Here is a 23,390-nt window from a genome sequence, read left to right as displayed (position 1 = left end):
TGTATTTTGTCAGTAACATACTGTTGCTGCAATAGGGTCATACATGGTTGCTTGTAGATGGGGAATTTCTCTTCTCCTGTTCAATCTGATATCTTACTTGTTCGCTGCGCTCAGTTGTGAGATATCGCATTGAACATGAGACAAGAAATTTCATATCTAAAAGAAACCTTACATTAGTTTGTTTATTATCATAAAAACACCATAGGCCTTCACTGACAAGAAAAGCCGACTTTACTGACGAGAGTGGCGCGGAAGAGTGACGTGATATCAGCTGTTTAGCGACATCAAACACACGTCTTATAAAATATCGTTAGTTTACGCGTGTGCAGTTAAGGTTTTTCTCAGGGCTGGAAATTCTTGTACCGCATTTAATATATCAGATTAAAAACAATTTCTCAGTGTAATATAATATAAAAGTAGCTCCTTTACCGTACACCCCAAAATAATGAAAGAGATATTTCAAAAAAGGAAGATATTTATTGCATTGATCTGAATAATATTATCCTTTTCATTAATCACCCGGTGGAAAGTTCCTCACCTTTTTACACCTGTAAAGCACTTAAAATTTTTCCCAAGCAAGAAATTATTTTTTGGTTGCATACACCAAAAACTTTAATCACTTTCCTACTCTCACAAACTTCCTTTCTGGTAGAGTCATTGTCTTTCGTAATCTAATTTAAAAAATAGCGTGTGTCTTAAAACACGTTTAATTCAGCAGAGCCCTTGACTCCCGTGATTAATGGCATGTTTAATGGCACGCAAAATGACAGCAAGGATTGTTGTCATTTTTCGTGCAAATTCTGTGTAGGATAGATTAACCTGTAAAAGAATAACATTGCCTTAAAATCTTATCCATCCTTTTGGAATTGAAAAGTCTTCAAATGATATCATCAGCATGGTTCTTTGTATATGTTCGTGGCAAATGGGAGTAGGAAACTAGTCGCGGAGGTGTTCTATCTCTCTTAAAGGCGAAACTAGTACAGAAACAAGATTGATTCAAATTATTCTGACATACTATTATGAATGTTAACTGTTCTCTGTCAGTCTTTTTTCTAACTGTTTGGTATTTTAGAATGCAGGGACGATTGAATGCCATCGAGGAAAGTTGCATCTCATGTTTAAAACCCTCGACCAGAGTATTCTTCAAGTACATACAGACAAGTTGAACTACGAACACCATGTCAATTGAAATATAACAATGGCCAATTTTAATGGCTTTCCAAATATAGATAGGCCTTGGAATTCAAACGTCTACGATACACATAGGCGGGTTGTACTTCCCAAACGCTTTCATTTCCACATAGATAGATATGCCCATGAATATAAAGTAAAATATAAGATAGATGCAGCCCACTTTTTTATCCAAAACCCATTTATAGTAGTAAATAATAAACAGCGTGACAGCTATGGAGCCCAAAATGAAGAAACAAGAGACGAAGAGTCCGTGACTGTTGATGACGACGGCTGAGTCATAGTCCCACACAGTGGTTTTGACAAGCCAGGGAATTCCTAGGCACAACAGGATGTCGAATACATTGCTACCAACTGTGTGCGACACGGCCATATCTCCGTCACCTACAGGAAAAGTAAAAAAAAAAATAATGGCAACTGAGTGGGTTCCGAATTTTAATCCTGGGATCGACCATTATCCTAAGTTTGCAATAAAGTTTTACGCAATGTGTTTTATGCCTCAGTGTTATATTTTGCCGCAATTAATAAATTTTGCGGTCACTTTAAATGGTAAATTTTTTTATGCCACCAAATTAATTTGTGATTTTAAATCAGTAAGTTTGGAAAATGTTAGTTTAGATCTTTTAGTGTCTACGTTAATAAGCTGAATCGTGTTAACAGTAGAACAAAGATTTGAAATTGATTCATTTTGTTTTTGAAGAACCCGTCGGAAACAGAAGGGAAATGATAAATGCCTCGCTAATTTTGGCCTGTCATTCCGTCGTGTCAAAAATCCTCTTTTTCCTCCTTCGATAATGACCTGTGCGCTTCGCACTCAGCCATGAATCGTGGGGCTAAAATTCGGCTCCTAAATTTACAGAACAGATATCAACCCGATCAGTAAGGGTTATTTATTTCTCTCTGAAAAACCTTGAATTGCAATTATCATGCATCAGACTGAGTATGAAAACTGATTGGTCGAGAGAGCATTCTGTCAATAGACAATAGCTTGTGAAGTAGACATGACAACCTAACATCTGCATCAGGTATTGAATAATATGCCGAGTTCAAAGTCTGCCTAGCTTCCAAGGCCCTTGCCCTTGTGGCTGGTTCTCAAGCTTTTGCAAGCTTCAGAGAGAAGTTTCTTCTTGTACAGATTATTTAAAAAACTGCAGGATAAAACAATTATAGAATTACGTTTTCTCACGATATCATGAATTATCAAAAGTCGTAACTTTGTTATCAGTCTCCGCCTTCGGCGAATAACTCAGACCTCGCATAATTAATAGTAACATGTTCAAACTCATCCAATAGTTGCTTATTGTTGTACTGTCCAAGTTACACCAGTTGTGTAAAGATAAATTTACCAGATTCCCTCCCCCGCTGTGAAGGCTATGTAATATCCTTGTGACCCCCCCCCCACCCCCCCTCTGCATCAACAATTAATTGGCAGTCAATTTTCGACAGTCCCCCTTTTCATTAGCGACGCACTGGTCCCCCCTTCGTTCCTCCTAAACGAAGGGGGGACCCCAATAGTCCTTTTAGTCCCAGCCTCTTCCCCCCACGGGGGATGCGATAAATATTGGGTGGTCACAAGATCCGTCGAGGGTTAAACAGGAAAAAATTACTGCAGAAAACAAAATCTTAATAAAACGATGAGACAAATTTGGCACCCACCTTTCTGCGCTACAAAGAGGCTTGATAAGCAGTCGGGAACACTGCTACCGAAAGCGACAAGAGAAAGTCCCATAACGGTATCAGGAATCATGAAAGTGTATCCAATTATAGTAACCATCCAAACAAGAATATATGACGTCACACCAATCCACACAATGCACACCACAAAAGAGAATCCCACGAACTTACGACAAGATTCCTTTTTTACATCTGGGATTGTGAAATAGAATAAAATGTTGATTGGCAGCCCAAGCGCCCAGCAGAAGCGAGCCCAGACTCCTTCCGGTGGACTCAATGGCGTTCCTAGGGTGAGATCTGGGACCTCGTGAGGTCTTTGTTGATCATATTCATAGTGATGAGCCAAATGCTCGCCGCTTTCTGAGGATTGAAAAAAAAAAAAAAAAAGAACATTGAAAGACCTTTCATTAGTCTTTCTTTTCTCTTTTTAGAACCTATGGATTTATTCCTATGGCAACAGTTTCATCATAGCTTGTAACCTTCGACAAGCGGAGGACTCTTCTCCATCCTTAACAATCCATATTCTGTTTTCTTTTATTTCCACCGAACTGTTATTTTTTACTATCTTTCCAGGGATCTCTAACATCTTTTTTTGCCCGTGATGATCAAAATTGTGGAAATATCTACAGGTATCAAGCCACAACACTTTTAAGTTTTTGCACACGGAGGTAAAAAATCCCTATCAGTTACTTGAAACATGTACAGCGTACACGTACATTTGAGAATCAAATGGAAATTTTACCAGAGAATACAGGTTTCTTTTCCTTTTCTTCCTCCTTTTTATTTTGTTCGTTGTCTTCTTTTACTTCTTCTAAATCGTCTTTCTCCTTGTTTTTCTCAGATTCAGGATTTTCTGAGTCATCTCCGGGAACTTTTGAGTACTCGTTTTTCTTGCCGTTATTAGCGTGAAGTTCAGACTTGTATTCAGGGCTAGTTGTGTTTGTCACCCTGTAGAGCCACGCCTCGATGCGAGGATTGAAAAACATAATCAGAAGGTAGACTGAGTAGAAGCAAACCATAGCCGTGGCTTCTGACCTGAGGAGATATCATGAATACTTTTAGAGGAAAGTTTTTCAAAAAAGTGAAACTGGTTCAACTCTTATCCACTGATTTCGTTTTGAATTTAAAAGCTGGAGTTTTGTTTCCTTTTTTTTCTCCCAAACCTCTATTTCGTGTATCATTCTCATTCATGGCCCAGCCAGGATTGTGTACCATGGTCAGGTAATTAGCTGGTGTTCAACAGGAACATGAAGTTTTAATCAACATAAGTGATTTTCAAGTTTGTTAGAACAGGAAACGAACAGATAATCAATGAAAGACCATGATTATCAATAAAGGCGGGGAGGGGTGGGTGCACGGATTTAATTTCCCAGATCAAATTTTACATTACCCCTTTTTCCGGACAACATTTGAGCCAAATTATTTTTAAAATTTACCAGCTTACAAAACCTAGATCCCATTTTTACCCCTTCAGACACTTTCCTCACTGTTAAGTTAGCAATCGAATCATCACATACAAGTTTAAATGCTATCGATAATTATTTGAAACCTCCTCACCAGATGACTATGTTATCCATAAGAACCAACATGAGTATAACAAGACTGAACAGATAGAACATGCTGTCCCTCACTAAAGGCCACCAAGCAAGGTACAAAACCTAAAGGAATCAAGTGAACATGAACGTGAGGAAAAAATTTTAAACCAATTTAAATAAAGATATTTCTGTTCAGGTAGAGCGAAAAAAACAACAACAACAGATTAAAAAGTTAGAAAGATTTGTTAAAATTGATAGAATAAAGCCAGAAAAAGATACCGTTGACAATTTGAAATAAATCAAGGCTTCAAAGAAGAGTTACAGGCAATTGAAAGGTTTGTTTACTTATTGAAAAGCATTTTGTGTTTGGCATATGAGAAGCCTGTATTATTTTGCTGATTGACGTATGCTTTACTTAGCTTACCGTGCCTGCCCCAATGCCGCAGACACCAATCACAAAAAGTACGTTAAAAACTGCTGATCCTAAAATAGTTCCAACCCCAATGTCTCCTTTTGTGACAAATACACCTAAAAAAGAAAATAAACTGCTCAGTGAAAGCACGAAAAAATTCCCGACTGAATTTAGCGGGTCGTACCGTGAAATTCAGCCTTCTAAATTGACCAATCATGGCTCGCGTAATAACTGAGAGATACCATAAGTCAGGTTACTAACCAATCACAGAAGCAAAAAGCTCAGGTGCTGAACTTCCTAAGGCCATAAACGTAGCCCCAGCTACATCACTTTGAAGATCCATTTTCTCGCAGATGATCTCCAAACATGGCACAAAATAATCATCACACACTATAGCTATGGCCCAGAACATGTAGAAAGCGACAGCAAAGTTAACAATAACAGCGCCATGTTGCCTTTGCTTCTGGTTGAAAAAATCGTTCGGGAACTCCTCTATCGATGGTGGCGTGCAGTTTTTCAGCTTGTGGGTTTTGTGAGCTGAAAGATGCCTTGACGTAAACGATATTTCTAAAAGGGATTTTAAAAGAATGTAATTACTTCTAACACTGTATAAAAATAAAGCAAACAAATAATTACCCGAGGAAATTAGTAGAAAACTTTTCATCTTATAGGGAGGGGAATGGCTCTTGCATTTGTTCAGAAATAAAGTGCCTAATTGAATAAGAATGAAGACTGCAATGTTTCAGTTTGTGACAATATGACACATCTAAGGTAATAATGAAATAAACAAGTTAATAAAGGACGATATGGGAATTCCCATATTAGAAATTGTTTGAGCTTTTTAGTTTCGAGGGACCTACGAGCATGCAGATGATTGTACTGCAAAGCCAAATAATTCAGCGGTGCGTAGGTGTTAATTTTTTTTGTTATGACAAGACTTATCTGACAATGTCACTGCTTCTTGAAAAACTGTGAATGAAACAGGTACTCTGCGCCTCTGGAAACTATCGTTTTCCTTTTTAAAAAATTGGTTTTGAGGTAAAACTTTAGCCTATGATCGTTTTGATAAACCATTAGCTCAGTGAGCTACTAAACTACTTTAAGAATTTTTGTGAATCTATCAAGTTTCCATTTTGAAAAACTGCATCGCTTTCATTTGTCCTATCGAGTATATTTAACTGCAACGACCCATCAGCAAGATTACCAAGCTTACAAACAATTTCTCTAATATATTTCCTACAAAAGAAATATATGAAAATTTTCACTTTGAATTTAGCATCATTCTCCTTTAAGCGGAGGGATCTGAAAAACCAACGCTGATGGGAAGCAAGGCCAGTTTTCGCGTAGTGGTTATTGAAGGCAATACCGCAGAGCAGCTGCAATCGTAGGACACCTAATTTTTTAGATGATAAGTTTTAAACACAGAACGTTTCCAGAAGAAATACTGAATGTGGAATCTGATCTACAATCAAACGAGTATTTTACGAAGGCTCACTTCTGGGGGTGGGGGGGCCTGCCACTAACAAATATTTGTTTACCTTGTAGGTGGTATTCAAATCAGACGTCAAACAAAATATTTGTTTTCAAAATATAAAAACCTTTTGTTTCACTGTTTTCCTTACAGGTACATCGAACTGTTTACGATATCATGATCTACCTGAATGTTCTTTTGTGACTGCTGTACTTTCGCTTGTAATGTCCTTGCTTAGGTCATGGTAAGCCAAAGCAGTAAACAGGACAGCAAGTACTCCACCGCAAGCCAGCTGAGTCTTGAATCTTCTCTTTCGTCTCATGGTTGCCTAAAATCACATTTTTGTAAGAAAAAATTCAATACTTAAAGAACTGATTTCTAACGCCAAGATAAAAACTTTTCAGGTTGCTTCATTTGCTTACACAATATGGTATTTATGTGGTAAGCTATTGGTTATTTATTCAAAGACCTGCAGTTCGAGATACGGACCTGTAAGAAGCGATCAACCGCGACCTGTGGCTCAAGGGAAAATAGCGGGAAAATTGGCGCTTACCAAGTCGTTCGCGTTTCTTGTATCCTTAAAAGCGATAAATGCGATGTAGATTAAGCTTTAAAGAGACTAAAACCCAGTAACTACGATTCAATTTCGCGGTTAACTGAAAATTATTATTTAAATATTTCTATTTCATTCACACCGGTTCAACACGATTTCTTCTGTCTTCAAAGTAATGAATGAATGTAGTCAATTGATAGTGTCAAAATAGTCCATATAAAACAAAAGCTTTCGACCGTCTGCTATAAACAAAAGATATTCGGAAGTTAAAAAAGTTTTTTTACGATGATAAAATTGTCTCAGATTCCTATGCTTAGCTTTAAACAACTTATTTTTAAGTCTATCAGTAGATTTTTACTCCTAATACTCTAATTGTAATTGTTTGGTTCTTGTTTGGCATTTTTTCGTTTTTTTTTTATTCGAATTTATCAAGCGAAAGAAACGGTGAGAAACATAAAGAAAAAGGCAAGCGCAGCTCAGGAAAAAAGAGGAGAAAGAGCGAACATAAAGCAGCACTTTTACCGAAACCACATGAAAACGTTTGCTTTCATGGGACAGAAACTCACGTAAACCAAAGATTGATGGAGAAATTCTGGATGGAAATATTTGAAAAAAGCGCAGTAGAAAGTGTTTGTTAGAAGACTACATTAAAGATTAACTTATAAACGCACATGAAAGCATACTGATTGACAGTGCCTACTACCTCTAAGCCACTTGTAGGTCTAAAAATTTTTAAGAGAGACTTTTAAATCAAAGCTATTATCTTTAGTTGAATGCGTTTTTTTCGTAGCTGAGTAGTGGAGTTTCATGCGCTTCCTTCCCTTTTACTGTTGACTATCTCGCCCCTTGAACTGTTAAAATATCTCGTTATCTAATAGAAGTTCAAGTAAAGTTGAAAAAGCTTTGTTTTAACAGCTCGAAGGCTAATATCCATGGAGGCCTTGCATCTTGAGATTTACCCGCATTAACGAATCAACACCATGTATCATACCAAAATTCTAAAATATACCTAAGTTACAACGAAACATCATCAAACTCATGATATAAAGCCCACACACTTCTTGCAGAGAGAGGGGAACGTAGGTCCCGGTGTTGTGGTCTGATCTCGTTTACGAAATTGAAGACATCTACAAATTTCTTTTTTCAAAAATCGTGAATTGTTGAATGCAGTCGGGCCAAAGTCCCCCTCAAAGTGTAGTAAAGCGCCATGAGCTCAAGGAAATGGCGCTATAGAAATCCCTCATTAACATTACACATTATGATGAGAACAAATATGTCTTGCTGGGGGTAAGGAAGTCTGTGTGCGAACTCCACGCTTCTGTATTAAAGAGCTAAATCCTTATCCCATAATTAAGTTTAACCCTCAGTAAGGGATAACCAAGGAAAAATGCTTTGTTAAAAAAATCCATTAGAGTATGATGAAATGTTGGTGGGAACTAAAAAGTAAAGGCAGAGAAGGTTGGCCTTGTGGTAGGAACGTCTGCTCGAGGGAAGGTCGACTAGTGCAAATATCCAATTGCCTCAGAAGAACGCGAGCAATGTGTAATTATCTAGGCAGACCTATTTTAATGGCTCTGTTATCTGTTTATGTCTTTTCGTAGGAGACTGATTCAGGTAACGTCGTTTTCGTTCAACTTATCAGTCGTCCTTACCTAGTGCCCAATTTTACAGCAGCTGCTCTGCCAATTTTTATCTTCGATTCCACAAGAGGAAATCAACAGCGTCACTGAAGCTTTCCTTCACGTATTTCATTCTCTATTTGTCCTCCAAAGTTATGACAAACAAAGGTCTTGAAAGCCGTCGTGATTCGCCTTCTCTCAAGTAAACTTTGATATCCGTACACTCGCTTAAGATCCGATCAAGTAGATTGTGGTTTTGGTATAAGTTCATGAAATTCTTACAACATAAAGGAAAATGAACGAAATCTGTACCTCAAGGGAATCGGCAGGACGCTTCGACGGAGACTCTTTCTTACTTCATGTCAACACATTTTTTCGAACAAATATTGGGCGTGAGCTTCCCACGACATAAAGATGTCAAAAACTAATCCTGGGTAATTTCACCAGATATAGCCTTTCTGGGAATATTCAGATGTAAATTACAACCACGCCCTATGTACCATTGAGAGATAAATAATAGGCAATCACAGTTGGAAACATTTCAAACAAGATTTTTGTCCTCTAACCATTTAGTTCAATACTGCAGATCTTTATAAGTGTAAAAATTTCAAATATCTAGAGTTAGATGTAAGAGACTACATATAAAACAAATTAGGTGAAACATATCATCTCTCTCCACGTCTTAATTAGTAATGGCCAGTCAAAAAAGGAGCCTGAGGCAAGAACTGACTGAAGAAAATAAATGAGGAAATTGTTGAGCCAAAGTTACTTGGTGAGATACAATTACAGTTCGATAAAGTTATAATTTATTACGGCGACCTGTTAAGTTAAATGGTAAGAGGGAGTCATATTGTATCCTTGTAGTGTTTAGTTTTTCTGGCATTTGTTGTAAACTAGTATCCTTATTGCCGAGTGATAGAAAAGCAGCGGAATTACTCAATTTTCATCACCACGATTCGCTGGCGATACAAGTGTTTTGCCTGTTATAAAACAACTACAAGTCGAAAACATGAAGAAAGGTCCCTCAAATTATTCAAAACTTCAAGCCGCTGAGTTTAAACTCCACTTGACTCGTTAAAATAATTGCAATTAAGAAGCGTTGTCTAGGAAATCGTCTTTCATTTGCAATTTATAATATTGCTTGCATTTAATTTTATTTTTGTTTTACTAAATAATAAGCCCGTTTATCTGTTTACTCCATAAACCAAAACAAAAAGAACACGAGCGCACCTTCTCTTGTCCAAAATTATACAAGTTATTGTTTAAAATTCAAAGCTTCTTAACATATTCTGGCGATCAACTACCTATATGAGTATAGTTTATGAACTGAAATATCAATAAAGCCGTATTTTTCATCGCGTCAAAGAGAAGTATCTAAGAAACACAAGAAAAGCTCCAACGAACACATCCTTGCTTTTACTTACTTTTTCGCGCGCATGCTAGAGTGATCAGCTTCAATTGGATTTTAACTCAGTTCTAAGTCCACATTCTTCTAGGGGACATTTTTTTCCTCAAGGATCTACTCAGTGATTCGAGTGATTGTATTGCTCAAGGGAAACGGATAATAAATTATGTTGTAAGTAAAAAACTTAAAAGTTGGGTATGACACACTATATGTAGCAGACCACATCTGACATCTTGGACTTTTAGGCAGAGAGACAACAAATACACGGAGTCCTTCACTTTGTCATCGCTAAGTGTGAGAACATAAATACTTCACCTGTTATTTTGATAAATTCATTTCATTTCATACCTTTAAGCAGTACGTACTTTCCTCCCTCAGCACTGTGTGTGAGGATCAGATTCACACTTTATTTAGCCTGGCAATTAAGACTTGATTTTCCTTGATTTACTTTCTCAAATAAACATTTTGGGCAATCAAATGACTTGAAATAATTTTCTCCGTTGTCTATTCACGATTCAAGGACCAGTTTATAGGAGAGAAAGGTGATAAAATAAGGAAGAAAGAATGTACACAACCGTGTTTGATACATCCATCTCGCGCCCAGGCCTCTGACTGTTTCTTAGTAACGGTGAAGAAAAGTTGGAAAAATGCCCTCAATTATTTACAAAATAATGATATGTCACATTGTGTTCCCTTTCCTTTGTGTACAAGATAGATTTGCATAAACGACTGTGAATATATGAAAGTCACATATTTGAACTGCGGATAAAGACGTGAATATGAAAGCGATCGTCGCAGTAGTGAACACTACTTAAGCAGTAATGAAAATAAGGCCTGAAAAAAAAAATTCAGGTCTGTACAGAATTTGAACCCATGATCTCTGCGATATTGGTGCAGTGCTCTACCAGCTGAGCTAACAAGCCAAGTGGGAGTTGGTCATTATGTTGGTTCCTAACAAACTCGTGAGGTGGTAAATAAATGACTGTGACACATTTGAACTGCGGATAAAATTTTCACTACTGCTCAAGTAGTGTTCAGTACTGCGAAGATCGCTTTCATATTAACATAGATTTGCATGTTTTGAAAAAACGGGGCGGAAACTAGAGCGGAAAAAAATGGAAATGTGCTTTTTCAGTTTAAAAGTTAGTAGATAGTCTAGCTCCCAATCTTATGCAAAGAAGCTTGCCGTGAATAGAGTCAAAAAGAACTTCTGTTAATATGGTAAAAAGAATTTGTTCAATTACCTGCTTGCATAGAGACGGTGGAGAACAGTGCAATGAATTTAAATTTGAGTTATTTGAATGACATATCGTTTGAAACAATCTGATGTGAATGAAAAAAAAAGAAAAAATAGTGTCCTTTATATTACTTTCGAAGTTTATAAGAGTCTCGCCAATGCTTCGAATCTTTTGCTAAGAGACTTACCCGTACCATAAACAGATCTGACATCTATTGCTGCCCATGGAAATTTTAACTCCTCTTAAATTGTCATAGACATATTTTGTGAACATGTTATCGAACTTTAGCGGGTTTATCAAGAGTAACTATTACTGGAATTAGGACTTCATTTTCCTCTTGCAAATGTGCAACTGTTTGATCTTGTTAGTATTTCAAACGTCGACTGATACCTTTTTGGATGAAAAACAACGACAAAAACAACAACAAAATTAAGATTATATAAGGGGAATTAGGAAGAAAAAGATTGTCTTGAACAAAATTCGTGTAGATCAAAAATTAGACAGTCGTGGAAGTGACACTGGCGACTAATACAGTATATCATATACGTGTACTTTCAATGTTAATCATTAAGGTCTTTCCGCTACAATCCAGTCAATATTCTCAGTACATCTGTCACAACTGGACTTATTTTAGCCAATATGGCACAAACTCCTCTATATCATCTCAGTTAATTGATAGTGTCAAAATAGTCGATATAAAACAAAAGCTTTCGACTGACTTTCAAAAACAAAAGATAATCAGAAGTTTAAAAAGGTGATAAAATTGTTGAGGATTCCTATGCTTCGCTTTAAACAACTTATTTTAAGGATATCATTAGATCTTAACTCCTAATACTCTAATTGTAATTGTTTGGCTCTTGATTGGCATTTTTTTTTTAAATTTGAATTTATCTAAGGAAAGAAACAATTAGAAATATAAACAAAAGGGTAAGCGCATCTCAAGAAAGAGCGGGAGAAAGAACGAGCATAAAATTGTACTCTTACCGGAACCACATGAAAACGTTTGCGTCCTTGGAACAGAAATTCAAGTAAACGAAAGATTGATGGAGAAATTGTGGATGAACTATTTGAAAAAAAGCGTAGTAGAACGTGGTTGTATGAAGACTACATTGAGAAAGATGTGGGTCTAAAAATGCTAAAGAGACACTTTTCCATGAAGGCTATTACCTTAAGTTATATGGTTTTTTTTTTAAGTTGAGAAGTGAAGTTTCATGCGCTTCATTCCCTTCTACCGTTGGTTATTTCGCCCCTTGAACTGTTGAGATATCTCGTTATCTAATAGAGGTTGCAGTAAAGTTGAAAAAAGCTTTATTTTAACAAGGTGGCCTATCAGCTCGAAGGGTGATATCCATGAACGAATCAAAGTGATATCATTTCATTGAAGCATAAAATATACTTAAGTTACAACGAAACATCATCAAAAGTCACGATAAAAAGCCCAAGCACTTCTAGCAGAGCTGGAGTAGGAAATGTAGCTTCTGGTGTTGTGGTCTGGCCTCGTTTCCGAAATCGTTTCAACAAAATTGTAAACTGTTTAATGCAGTCAGGCCAAAGTCCCCCTCAAAGTGTTATACAGCACCGTTAGCTCAAGGAAATGGCGCTATAGAAATCCCTCATCATCATTACACATTATCATGAGAACAAATAAGTCTTGCTGGGGGGAAGAAAATCTGTGTGCTCTCGGCATTTGCACTGCTTAATGGGAATTCAGAAAAATTCCGCGCTGCTGAATTAAAGAGCCAAGTCCTTCTACCATAATTAGTCTAACCCTTAGTAGGGATAACCGAGGAAAAATTCTTTACTGGAAAAATCCATTACAGTGTGATGAAATGTTTGTGGGAGCTGATGAATAAAGGCAGAGAAGGTTGGCCATGTGATAGGAGCGTCTGCTCGAGGGAAAGTCGGCTAGTGCAAATATCCAATTGCCTCAGAAGGACGCAAGCAACGTGAGATTATCTATTTTAATGGTCCTGTCATCTGTCGATGTCTTTTCGTAGTAAACTGATCCAGGTAATGTTGTTTTCGTTCAACTTATCAGTCGTCCTTACCCAGCGCCGAATTTTCCAGCAGCTACTCTGCTAATTTTTACCTTCAATTCCACAAGTGGAAATCGACAGCGTCACTGAAGCTTTCATTCCCATATGGTGTAGGAACTGCAACACACAACTGCTTCATTAGACGAAGCAAACTCACAGCGGCATTTTGATTTCGTCATCGACAAGAACAGTGAAACGAGGCTTGATTAGAATATGATGCCACGTTTACATGTATTTCGCGAAAATAACCGCTGGGTAAAGAGGGAACAATTCACTGAGGCAAGACGCAGGGTGGAGAGGCGTGGTAAGGGGTTCGGTTACCCTTACAAAAGCCGCCTCAATGGATAAGATACAGACATAATAAACACAACATTGGTATATGTTTTCAATCTAGTTTCTCAGTTTTCTCTATTTGTCCTCCAAAGTTATGATAAACAAAGGTCTTGAAAGCCGCCGTGATTCGCCTTCTCTCAAGTAAACTTTGATGTCTGTCAATCGGTAAAATAAAGAGATCCGATCAAGTAAATTGTAGTTTTGGTAGAGGGTCATGAATTTCTTACAACATACAAAAAAAAAAATGAACGAAATCTGTAGCTCAAGCGAATCGGCAGGACTGCTTCGACGGAGACTCCGTCTTACTTCTTGTCAACACATTTTTTTAAAACAAATATTGCGCGTGAGTATTCCACGATATAAAGATGTCAAAAACTAATCCTGGGTTATTTCACAAGATATAACTTTTTTTTGAGAAGATTCAGATATAAATTACAACCACGCCCTATGTGCCTTTGATAGATAAATGATAGGCACTCACAGTTGGAAACATTTCAAACAAGATTTTTGCCATCTAATTATTTAGTTAAATACTTCTTATCTTTATAAATGTGAAAATTTCAAATATCTAGAGTTAGATGTAAGAGACAACATATAAAACAAATTAAGGGAAACATATCATCTCTCTCCCCGTCTTAATTAGTAATGACCAATCAAAAAAGGAGCCTGAGGCAAGAACTGAATGAGGAAAAGAAATGAGGAAATTGCTAGGCCAAAATTACTTAGCGAGGTACAATTATAGTTCAATAAAGTTGTAATTTATTACGGTGATCTGTTAAGTTAAATGGTGAGAGGGAGTCATGCTGTACCTTGATAGCGTTTAGTTTTTCTGGCACGTGTTGTAAACTAAGTATCCTTATCGCTGAATGATGGTGAAGCAGCGGAATAAGTGAGTTTTAATCACCATGATTCGCTTGCGATACAAGTGTTTCGCTTGTTATATAACAACTACAAGTCGAAAACATGAAGAAAGGTCTCTCAAATTATTCGAACTTTAAACCGTTGAGTTCAAACTCCACTTGACTCGCAAAGGTTTTTGTATTGTTCAAAATAATTGCTATTAAGAAGCGTTGTCTAGGAAATTGTCTTTCATTTGCAATTTTTAACATTGCTCGCATTTAATTTTATTTTTGTTTTACTGAATAATAAGCCCGTTTATCTGTTTTACTCCATAAACCAAAACAAAAAGAAAACAAGCGTACATTTTCTTATCCAATATTATACTTGTAGTTGTTTAAAATCCAAAGCTTCATAGCACATTCTGGCGATCAATTACTTATATGAGTATAGTTTATGAACTGAAATTTCAATAAAACCGTATTTTCCATCGCGTAAAAGAGCAGTAATTGGTTAACACGAGAAAAGCTTCGACTGGCACACCCTTGCTTTTATTCATTTTTTTGCGCGCATACTGAAGCGATCAGCTTTAATTGGACTTTGTCTCAGTTCTAGGTCCACATTTTCAGCTCATCAACAGGCTACAAGAAGATTAAGGGATCTACTCAGTGATTCGAGTGATTGTATTGCTCAAGGGAAACGGATGATAAATTATGTTGTCAATAGAAAAATTAAGTTGGGTATGACAAACTATGTGTAACAGACAACATCTGACATCTTGGACTTTTAAAGTAAAGAGGTAACAAATACACGGAGTCCTTCCCTTTGTCATCGCTAAGTGTAAGAATTAACATAAATACCTCACCTGTTATTTTGATAAACTAATTCCATTTCATACCTTTAAGCAGTAAGTCCTTTCCTCCCTCAGCACTGTGTATGAGGATCAGATTCACTCTTTATCGTGTCTTCACCTTTACGTGACAAGAGCTTAGCGTGAGGAAGTGGCAATCGTTTCTATTAGCCCGGCAATTAAGACTTGATTTTCCTTGATTTCCTTCTTCAAATAAACATTTTGGGCAATCAAATGACTTGAAATAATTTTCTCCGTTGTCTATTCACGATTCAAGGACCAGTTTATAGGAGAAAACGGTGATAAAATAAGGAAGAAAGAATGTACACAGCCGTGTTTGATACATCCATCTCGTCCCCAGGCCTCTGACTGTTACTTAGTAACGGTGAAGAAAAGTTGGAAAAATGCTCTCAATTATTTACAAAATAATGATATGTCACATTGTATTCCCTTCCTTCGTGTACAAGATCGATTTGCATAAACGGCAGTGAATATATGAAAGTCACATATTTGAACTGCGGATAAAGACGTGAATATGAAAGCGATCTTCGCAGGAATGAACACTACTTAAGCAGTAATGAAAATAAGGCCTGAAAAAAGAATTCAGGCCTGTACGGGATTTGAACCCATGATCTCTGCGATACTGGTGCAGCGCTCAAACAACTGACCTAACAAGCCAACCGGGAGTTGGTCGTTATGTTGGTTCCAAATAAACCCTTGAAATGGTAAATATTCGTCGTGATTCGCTTCTCTCAAGTAAACTTCTATATCCGCACACTCAGTGAAATAAAGAGATCCGATCAAGCTGATTGTGGTTTTGGTATAAGTTCATGAATTTCTTACAACATACAGGAAAATGAACGAAATCTTTAACTCAAGTGAATCGGCAGAACTGCTTCGTCGGAGACTCCGTCTTACTTCTTGTCAACACATTTTTTTAAACTAATATTGTGCGTGAGCCTTCCACGACATAAAGATGTCAAAAACTAAGCCTGGGTGTTTTATAGAGTAATTTCACAAGGTATAGCCTATCTAAGAAGATTAAATGTAAATTACAACCACGCCCTATGTGCCTTTGGGAGATAACTAATAGGCACTCACAGTTGGAAACATTTCAAACAAGATTATTGTCCTCTCACCATTTGGTTAAATATTGCAGATCTCTATAAGTGTGGAAATCTCAAATATCTAGAGTTAGATGTAAGAGACTAGATTCAAACAAAGTAAGTTAAACGTATCATCTCTCTCCCCGTCTTTATTAACAAAGGCCAGTCAAAAAAGGAGACTGAGGTAAGAACTGAATGAACAAAAAGATTAGGAAATTACTGAGCCAAAGTTATTTGGCGAGGTACAATTATAGTTCGTTAAAGTTATAATTTATTACGGTGATCTGTTAAGTTAAATAGTAAGAGGGAGTCATGCTGTACCTTGATAGCGTTTAGTTTTTTTGGCACGTGTTTTAAACTAAGTATCCTCATTGCCAAATGATTGCGAAGCAGCGGAATTAGTCAGTTTTCATTACCACGATTCGCTGGCGATACAAGTGTTTCGCCTGTTATAAAACAACTGCAAGTTGAAAACATGAAGAAAGGTCTCTCAAATTATTCGAACTTTAAACCGTTGAGTTCAAACTTCTTTTGACTCGCAGAAATATTTGTATTGTCTAAAATAACTGCTATTAAGAAGCGTTGTCTAGGAAATTGTCTTTCATTGACAGTTTAAAACGTTGCTTGCATTTAATTTTATTTTTGTTTTACTAAATAATAAGCGCGTTTATTTGTTTTACTCCATGAACCAAAACAAAAAGAACACGAGCACAAATTCTCTTGTCCAAAATTATGCTTGTTATTGTTTAAAATTACCTGTATGAATATAGCTTATGAGCTGAAATTTCAATGAAACCGTATTTTTCATCGAGTAAAAGAGCAATATTTAAGTAATACGAGCAAAGCTCCGAAGAGCACATCCTTGCTTTTAATCAGCTTTTCGCGCGTATGCTGGAGTGGTTAGAGCTTCAATTGGATTTTAACTCAGTTCTAGGTTCACATTTTTCAGCTCATCAACTGTTTACAAGAAGATTAGGGAACATTGTTTTCCCCCAAGGATCTACTCGATGATTCGAATGATTGTATTGCTCAAGGGAAACGGATAATAAATTATGTAGTCAGTAGAAAAATTAAGTTGGGTATGACAAACTATATGTAACAGACCACATCTGACATCTTGGGCTTAAGAGTAAAGAGGCAACAAATAAAGTACAGAGGCAACAAACACACGCAGTCCTTCACTTTTTTATCGCTGAGTGTGAGAACATAAATACTTCACCTGTTATTTTGATAAATTCATTTCATTTCATACCTTTAGGCAGTACGTACTTTCCTCCCTCAGCACTGTGTGTGTGAGGATCAGATTCACTCTTTATCGTAAGTTGTGTCTTCACCTTTGCGTGACAAGAGCTTAGCACGAAGAAGTAGCAATCGTCTCTATTAGCCTGGCAATAAAAACTTGATCTTCCTTGATTTTCATCCTCAAATAAACATTTCGGGCAACCAAATGACTTAAAATGATTTTCTCCGTTGTCTATTCACGATTCAAGGACGAGTTTATAGTAGGCGATGAAATAAGAAAGAAAGAATGATCTACGCATCTTTGATTAGCGAAACAATCATTAATATGTACACAGCTGTGTTTGAAACATCCATCTCGTGCCCAGGCCTCTGACTGTTACTTAGTAACGGTGAAGAAAAGTAGCAAAAATGCTCTCAATTATTTACAAAATAATGATATGTCACATTGTATCCCCTTTCCTTTATGTACAAGACAGATTTGCATAAACGACTGTGAATCTATGAAAGTCACATATTTGAATAGCGGATAAAGACGCGAATGAAAGTGATCCTCGCAATAATACACGCTACTTGAGCATTAGTGAAAATAAGGCCTGAAAAATATTCAGGCCTGTACGAGATTTTAACCCGTGACCTCTGCGATACCGGTGCAGCGCTCTACCATCTGAGCTAACAAGCCAATTGGGAGCTGGTTATCATGTTGGTTCCAAATAAGCCCGTAAAGTGGTGAATAAACGACTGTGAATATATGAAAGACATATATTTGAACTGCGGATAAATTCGAATCTTTTGCTGAAAGACTTACCCGTTCCATAAACACAGGGACCGCGCAGCAAGTTTTTGAGAGGGGGGGGGGGGGCTGATTTTGGCTCTGTTATTTTTGTTAAATTATTCTTTGTTTCATTTATTTTTGTTTTACAAAAAAGTGGGGGGCTAAAGCCCCCCCCCCCCCCCCCCAGTCCCTCACTCTACGCGCTCCTGAAACAGATCTGGCATCTATTGCTGCCCATGGAAATTTTAACTTCTCTTGAATTGTCATAGATACATTTTGTGAACATGTTATCGAATTTTAGCGAGTTTATCAAGAGTAATTATTACTCAGTGGATTTAGGACTTCATTTTCCTCTTGCAAATATGCAACTGTTTGATCTTGTTAGTTTTTCAAAAGTCGATTGATATTTTTTTGGATAAAAAACAACAACAACAACAAAATTAAGATTATTGGTGTTAGCTAATTAAAATTGGTGTTTGCTTATTAAAAAAAGTCCTTACTGTCTTTGACATGTCATCATCAAGAGCTTGAATTTTCTCAAAATTTGGCAATTCATAACCAAGATTATACGCCGTAGATCCGGCATTTTCTTCTAAGTACAAGAAATGTTCTGATTAGCTCTCAAATTAGCTCTTAAATTCTAGTAGTGAAACACATTTCCCCAACGCGATGCGTTCCAGCGTCGATTTTAGAAGGCAAGGCAACTTTTCAGAGCAGAGCATATATCACTATGGTTAAAGGCAACTGATCAAATTACGTTTTGAGAGATATGCGATGAGACTGAGTTGAAACCAAACACAGATCGCTTGAAAATCTAACTAGTTTAAGTTGATTACCACTTATATTAAATGACATATCGGATGAGTTATTCCCCAACCGCAGGAGAGCACTTCAGCTAATCGGGGTGTGAGGCCCGGGGTTTACGTCGACCCGTCTGGCCCGATACACGTCAGCCTTCACTACGGTTTTCTACAGGATTGCGCGCGCGGGGCTTAATAGCTCATTATATAAAGCAACTTATGAACCCCCTTCTCGAAATGAAAGAGAAAAAAGTTCTGAAGGATATTAAAAAAATCTTCGATTTAGTCATGTCTGTTTTGTTTTTCCATTTCGAGGTTAGAATGATCGGAATGGAACAAAATTAACTTGTACTTGAGGATTTCGCTGGATAGCTGAAAGCAATTCGAATGACTCGATCCGTCGTCCTGGCATTCCAGCAAAGAAATCAGGACTGAAATACTCGCAGCCGCTACAATCTTTGCTTTTCACGAATCAAGTAAACATTTCAAAAGACAAATTAAAATCCTCTGTCAAATGTAAAATTGTTCAGTCCGTTTTAATAACGATTGATTCTAATCCTTCACGTTAACTAATTTTGGTCTCACTTTTTATAACCCGCGTAACAGGTCATATAACAAGGGAAAAATTAACATAACACCTCACGATCCATTTTGATGGTCGCAGAGGGATGTCGAGTTTGTCGCTCAAAACCGTAGCGGTCCATTATAGTGTTAAGTCATTAATGATGGAGACAAATTTGCAGAAAGGAGGGCTAGTTCATTGCGTTCCGTGTGCTCAATCTCGGTGGAGAAACTACAAGAGTTCTTTCAGAGTGTATGCATATATATGCGTGTTGTTTTTTAAAAAACACTATGACGTATTTTAACTTGTTTGTGTGTCCTGTTAAGCTACGCGATATATCTGTAATGACCAGAGTGTCAAATGTTATTCTTTTATTTCGATCTTATCCACACTGTGCTTAGTTCATGACCTAATATTTCAACGAAAGTTATCGTTAAGGTGCCTTCCGATCACCTTCGTTCACTTTGTAAGTCACGCAAGCGTGAAAGCGTTTCGATCGATCACGTTTACGCAAAGTTTTAGGACAACTGGGCATCTATTCTCCATTCAGTTGTTTTGAAAACCTAAAATCCTCGAATTAGAAGATAAGCAAACGAAGTTTGAACAGTCAAAAGGAGATCTTGGTCAATTTTCAGAATTATGTTAATGATCTTTGACAAGAGCGCAATTTAGCAAACACATGGATTTGCGTTGTTTTCAAGATGTTGGTGGATGAAAATTAGACATTTTAGACATTAGTATACCCGCGGGTTTGAGGCAATCGGAGACCTTATTGGCGTATAAGCTATGCACTAATATACCTTTTTGGCCCGATTAACCCCTGCACTTTGAGAATTCTTTCGAACACCTCTGTGAATTCTTGATGTGCAAATTAAGGTTTAAGAGAAGGGCATCCTCTGATCACACTGGTATGATGAATATTTCAGGTGAAGTTTCCATATTTTGTCTGTAAACTGACTGAATACATCTTGCAACATGTAGTAAGATAGAATTCCGTGAGCCATATTATTACGTCGCTGCGCGTTGGAGAAAATCTGTGAAATTTACACTTTCGATCGCTGTCCACACGGGTGGTTTAGCCAAAAATCAGTTTTGGCTTATGACGACGCAAAAAAAGAGAATTGAATAACAACTAAATTATTTTTGAGACAAGTGTCCTAAACCCTTTTCATGAGCAAAAAATAAAATAAAACCTTTTTTCCAAGGGGATCACCCCTTGCGAGAGCGGCACTTTAAGGAATTATCTTATTTCAACAAATCTATTTCCAAGTCAGTGTGTCTTGTAATACATAAACTATTGGTTCTTTAAAAGCGAAATCTAAGCATGCTTTGTTTTTGCAGCTCGGTTGGAACAAGTTGGGAGTTATTTCGATCAGCCTTGCTTCATATAAAAATTCAGTTCTTCAAACCTTGACGATAATCTGACCAAGTACAAACCAGTAATGTCTTACCTTTCCGTACAGTAAAACCTCTTTTATAGGACTTCAGAGCCTTGCTTGTTTGTTGCTTGCAATTATTTCCTTCTGCGAGTTCACATACGGTAAATTGATAATCCTCTTTCAAGACAAACAAAGTGACCTAGCTATAGTGTGAAGATGAATCGTCACACCAATTTTAATATACTGTTTGAACGCAGGAATTTGCCAAGGGCAAAGTCGAAAGCCTTTTCTAGTGGAAAGCAGGAGAATATTAACATTACAATTGTATTCTCTCACTCAGATGTTACCGATTCATTAAGTGCAAATTACAAGTGGATTGTGCGCCTTTGAACGTAGGAATTCGCTAAAGGCAAATTCGAAAGCCTTTTCTGGTGGTTTCTGCTCCGGAAAAAGCAAGAGAATATTAACATTTCAATTATATTCTCTCAATCAGATAACACGGTAAAATTTCCGCACAGCCCCATCCTACATTATACATTCAGTTCTTGAACAGAGAAAACGATAACAAATACAATACATTTCCATTGGGAAAACAGATTTGTTTTACAATAGTATGGGGCTGTGCGGAAACTTTACCGATAACACATCTATTAAGTGCATTGCTTCACATTGTCTGTTTGCAAATTGAAAAGTTTATTTTCTATAAATAACTATTCAACTATGTGAATTGTGCGCCTTTGAACTTGGGAATTTGCCAAAGGCAATGTCGGAAGCTCTCATTAGTGATTTCTGCTTGAGAGAAAGCGAGAGAATATTAACATTACAATTGTAACATTTCACTCAGATGTCACATCTATTAAGTGCATTGCTTCACGTTGTCTGTTTGCAAATTGAGAAGTTTATTTTCTGCAAGTAACTTTTCAACTAAGTTGATGTTCAACCATGTGAATTGTGCGCCTTTGAACTTGGGAATTCGTCAAAGGCTATGCCGGAAGCCCTCATTGGTGATTTCTGCTTGGGAGAAAGAAAAAGAATATTAACATTACAATAGTATTATTTCACTCAGATAACACATCTGTTAAGTGCATTCCTTCACATTGTCTGTTTGCAAATTGAGTAGTTTCTTTTCTGCAATTAACTTTTCAACCAAGCAGATTGTGCACCTTAATCGGCTAAGTCGCCAAAGGTAATGTCGGAAGCCTTTTCTGGTGGTTTCAGCATGGGAGAAAGCAAGAGAATATTAGCATTACAGTTGTATTCTTTAACTCAAATGTCACATCTCTTAAGTAAATTGCTACGCTTTGTCTGTTTGTATATAACTATTCAACCGTGTAGGTTGTGCGCCTCAACACTCAATATCGAAATATCGATTCTCTACACTCCCTGCCGCACATTTCATATGGACTTAAGTGAAACGATGAACCTTGGTTGACATCTTCTTTCTTCTTAACACATTCATAATTGAAAATCTGTTGATATTGTAGACAGAATCTCCTTGACGTGGAATAACACCTTTATCGCTTACGATAATATCGCACGGCGCTGTCTTACAATCAATGCTTTTTACAAACGTTACAAACGCGTGCACTAACAAAATAGCGTTTTTTTTCTTATTTTGGCAGGGAGCCCGCTATTGATGTTAATCGTGAATTTCTCATCGGCAAACTTAAGGACCCGTTCCTGTTATTTCATCATTCTGATTGTAATTGTCTTCAAATATTTCAGCGAGCTAGACTAGAAAAGGTCCTAAGTATTCCCTTTAGCCCATCTGGCTTAGATTTCATGTTACTTGTGCTGTAGTATACCAACTGTCCTTTCATGCTGGAGATTTCTTTATAAAGAATCATATGATAAGCTTCAGTGCGCGTGCATTTTGATTAGTTCTTGACAGACGCACAGATGACGTCACCATTACCAATTTTCATTTCTTCTTCTCTTTAGATGTTAAAATGTGGTAAGGATATCAGTGGCTGTGCTTCGAGTGCCACCTTTTTGTTTTTACCACATTTTGACTTCATCTGTGATGTGATCTATTACTAATCATTGTGACTCACTGCAGCATGGAATCTACTAGTTAGATGGAACGTAAAGAACTGAACATTTGATTTCCTGTTACCGCTTCTCGGTGGCAGTTATTCTCACTCCTAGTCTCTATTCCTGTTCCCTCCTTTCCTTTTGGATTCCGGATTCCCCGTTCCCCGTTCTCCGTTCTCCGTTCTCCGTTCTCCGTTCTCCGTTCTCCGTTCTCCGTTCTCCGTTCTCCGTTCTCCGTTCTCCGTTCTCCGTTCTCCGTTCTCCGTTCTCCGTTCTCCGTTCTCCGTTCTCCGTTCTCCGTTCTCCGTTCTCCGTTCTCCGTTCTCCGTTCTCCGTTCTCC

The 23,390-nt window shown here is 37.3% G+C and overlaps 1 protein-coding gene across 9 annotated transcripts; it reads right to left on the bottom strand.

The window, feature by feature from the left end:
- Positions 1 to 457: 457 nt before the first annotated feature.
- Positions 458 to 21,397, bottom strand: LOC113686721 (sodium/potassium/calcium exchanger 4). 9 transcript variants are annotated; one of them, XM_089204658.1, is made up of 9 exons: positions 17,570 to 17,653; positions 10,209 to 10,263; positions 6,470 to 6,611; positions 5,074 to 5,379; positions 4,825 to 4,928; positions 4,423 to 4,523; positions 3,608 to 3,900; positions 2,848 to 3,225; positions 458 to 1,575 (listed from the first exon to the last, which is right to left on the bottom strand). In XM_089204658.1, exons 3-9 carry the CDS (start codon positions 6,603 to 6,605, stop codon positions 1,244 to 1,246), a joined length of 1,650 nt encoding a protein of 549 aa, XP_089060784.1. In that variant the 5' UTR covers positions 6,606 to 6,611; positions 10,209 to 10,263; positions 17,570 to 17,653; the 3' UTR covers positions 458 to 1,243. The 9 variants fall into 9 exon arrangements, with proteins under 9 accessions (XP_089060784.1, XP_027060181.2, XP_027060179.2 ...); XM_027204380.2 differs by lacking the exons at positions 10,209 to 10,263; positions 17,570 to 17,653 and adding an exon at positions 21,088 to 21,397; XM_027204378.2 differs by lacking the exon at positions 10,209 to 10,263 and having other exon boundaries at positions 17,513 to 17,835.
- Between the last annotated feature and the right edge of the window lie 1,993 nt (positions 21,398 to 23,390).

This window comes from Pocillopora damicornis, chromosome 4 (assembly GCF_964200805.1).
Source record: "Pocillopora damicornis chromosome 4, jaPocDami1.2, whole genome shotgun sequence".
NCBI classification, from domain to species: Eukaryota; Metazoa; Cnidaria; class Anthozoa; order Scleractinia; family Pocilloporidae; genus Pocillopora; species Pocillopora damicornis.
The sequence above is the reverse complement of the archived record's forward strand: the minus strand, read 5'-3'. Positions and strand labels throughout refer to the sequence as shown.